General features: G+C 45.0%; 1 protein-coding gene and 1 long non-coding RNA gene across 2 annotated transcripts; one reads left to right on the top strand and one right to left on the bottom strand.

Annotated features, from left to right (window-relative positions):
- Nucleotides 1-163: 163 nt before the first annotated feature.
- Nucleotides 164-1,532, top strand: LOC119617654. The gene is made up of 4 exons (XR_005234000.1): nucleotides 164-317; nucleotides 761-1,088; nucleotides 1,174-1,286; nucleotides 1,437-1,532. It is a non-coding gene; the product is annotated as an uncharacterized LOC119617654 (long non-coding RNA).
- On the bottom strand, nucleotides 786-2,053 carry LOC108251756. Its single transcript, XM_017442170.3, has 4 exons — nucleotides 1,664-2,053; nucleotides 1,505-1,559; nucleotides 1,379-1,423; nucleotides 786-1,213 (listed from the first exon to the last, which is right to left on the bottom strand). The coding sequence occupies exons 1-4, from the start codon at nucleotides 1,868-1,870 to the stop codon at nucleotides 822-824; spliced, it is 699 nt and encodes a 232-aa protein (XP_017297659.1). The 5' UTR covers nucleotides 1,871-2,053; the 3' UTR covers nucleotides 786-821.
- Between the last annotated feature and the right edge of the window lie 217 nt (nucleotides 2,054-2,270).

The following is a 2,270-nucleotide window of genomic DNA, read 5'->3' as shown; positions in this document are numbered from 1 at the left end:
AACTTAAAACCCACCTGTTTAGAGTTGCTTATGGCTAAATTAGGGTTAGAGTGCGGGGTTTTGATGTTTGTCTCTTTCTTACTGTTTATTCATTGTCACATGCTGTTTTTACTTTGTTTTTTAATTATGTAAAGCACCTTGAAATGCCTTGCTGCTGAAATGTGCTATACAAATAAAATTTGATTGATTGATTGATTGATTGATCTTCTCCAGTTTGAGTTTTTCTGGAGGTTTAACTTCTGAAAATGTTTGCAGAAACACTCTGTTTGTGTCTCTCTGCTGCAGGACTGACGGCTTCCTCCCAAATCCCCACAGAGGTCAGAGGTCACACACCCAAACAGGAAGTGAAGTCTTACTCATGTGTTTGAGCCCTTTGTTTGTGATGAAAATGAGCTCTTACAGCTGAATCTGACACGTTTACAGGGTAAACCCTCGTTCATTAATGACAACAACACAGTTCCCTTCAGGGACTAAATGAAGCGTCTGAATCAGCAGCAAAACTTCATTTTATTAACCTGTTTTATCATAAGTTTAGGAAGTTTGTATTAACTTTAGTTCCCTGACTGTTTGGTCTCCAAGTGATTGTTTCCACAAACTTTTAATATTTAATGCTTTATTTCAAATACAAATACAAAAAATACAGTTTCATAATTTATTTTCTTCTAATAAAATAAAAAAAACAAGAAATAGAAGTCATTTCCTTGAAGAAAGAGTGTCATTTAACAGTGCTGTGCTTCTCCTTCCTGCGGGACATGCTCAGAAACCGTCCAGAGGGAGACGTCCTGCTCAGATGAGCATCGATCCACAACAAGAGAACTTCTCTACCGTAGAGACAGACCCAACCAGGACTTATAGATCAGTTTGGAGCCCTTCTCCATCCACACACTCAGACGATCTCCTTTATGCAGCTTGAAAAGCTGGCCCACAAAAACAGTCCGGAACTGTTGCAGCTCGCAGTCCAGTCCGTCCCAGACCTCCGTCAGGTTCACGTACATGTTGTACCCTTCAGGCAGGCGCTGCAGCTTCACGTGGAAGAGCTGGTAGGGTTCGGCTGCCGGGCAGCTCAGAGTGAACCGCAGGGAGACGAAGTAGGTCCCCTCCACAGGAATCACAATCGAATGGTTGTCTCTGTTGTAGAGTCGTTTGTCACCGATGTCCGTTTCACTGTTCCAGCTGCTGTAGGATCCATCAGCTAAGGTGTCCAAGTTCCCGCCTGCAGGAGGAGGAAACAGTTTTCTCATCAGCTTGGACTGGAAATTAAAATGTGCAGCATCGACAAAATAGAAGTAAACAGGCTTTTAAGTTTAAAGTTTAAAGTTTTAAGACTTGCTGAAGAAATAAAAAGCATCACAATAAAAGAAAATGGAGGGAAACTTACTGAGCTGGATGTTGTGCAGATGCCCTCTTTCATTTCCGCTTTTTTCTGTAAACACAAGGAGGTGATGAAATCGCTCTGGCTTTGCTATTCGTGTGCATCATCAGGATTATTGACGAAGTTTCATACCTGCAGGACACAGTTTTTCCTCTTTCAGGTAGGCTACTTTCTGCTCTGCTGCGCTCTGTGGAGGAAGGACAAACCTTCTGTTACAGGGAAGAACACTCGTCTGTTTTAGGGTCAGACGCTGCAGGAGGTGATGAAAAGGTCAAAGGTCGTGTGTCTTGCCTCTGTGCAGGGCCTGAAAGCGGCCCAGCTGGTGAAAAGGAAGACGGCCGTGCAGCTGAGGAGCAGCAGCAGAGTGACGGTCCGGAGCAGGACTTCCTGTTGCTTCATGTCCCGGCAGTGTTTGATGAGGAGCAGCACAGATTCGTCTGAATTCATGCCCACCACCACCCGTCTGTACTCGCCGGAGCCCGCCTGCCTCTGATCCATCGGAGCCGCTGTCTGGATGTGAACACAACACTTCCTGCTCCTGGCTGCTGATTTAAAGTCTGCTGCCGCCTACAGGAAGGCTGCCATTACATCATCGCCGCACTGATGACAGCTCACACACACAGCACACACACACATATACACAACACTCACACAAACACACACACTCAACACAACCACACACACAAACACACCCACAACACACGCACAACACATATACACACAAAACAAACAAACACACACACACAGCACACACACACAGCACACACACAGCACACACACACACATATACACACAAAACAAACAAACACACACACACACAGCACACACACACAGCACACACACACAGCACACACACACACATATACACACAAAACAAACAAACACACACACACACAGC

The sequence above is a fragment of the Kryptolebias marmoratus genome, linkage group LG14, assembly GCF_001649575.2.
Source record: "Kryptolebias marmoratus isolate JLee-2015 linkage group LG14, ASM164957v2, whole genome shotgun sequence".
Lineage (NCBI taxonomy): Eukaryota > Metazoa > Chordata > Actinopteri > Cyprinodontiformes > Rivulidae > Kryptolebias > Kryptolebias marmoratus.
Note: the sequence above shows the minus strand (reverse complement) of the source record. Positions and strands in the feature narration are given on the sequence as shown.

Excerpts from the sequence above, each read along its gene's own strand:
- LOC108251756 (XM_017442170.3), bottom strand. The coding sequence starts at position 1,870 with ATGGATCAGAGGCAGGCGGGCTCCGGCGAGTACAGACGGGTGGTGGTG. Across the intron at positions 1,560-1,663 it reads CTTTCAGGCCCTGCACAGAG|AGCGCAGCAGAGCAGAAAGT; the intron begins GCAAGACACACG and ends CTTCCTCCACAG. Across the intron at positions 1,424-1,504 it reads GGAAAAACTGTGTCCTGCAG|AAAAAAGCGGAAATGAAAGA; the intron begins GTATGAAACTTC and ends TTGTGTTTACAG.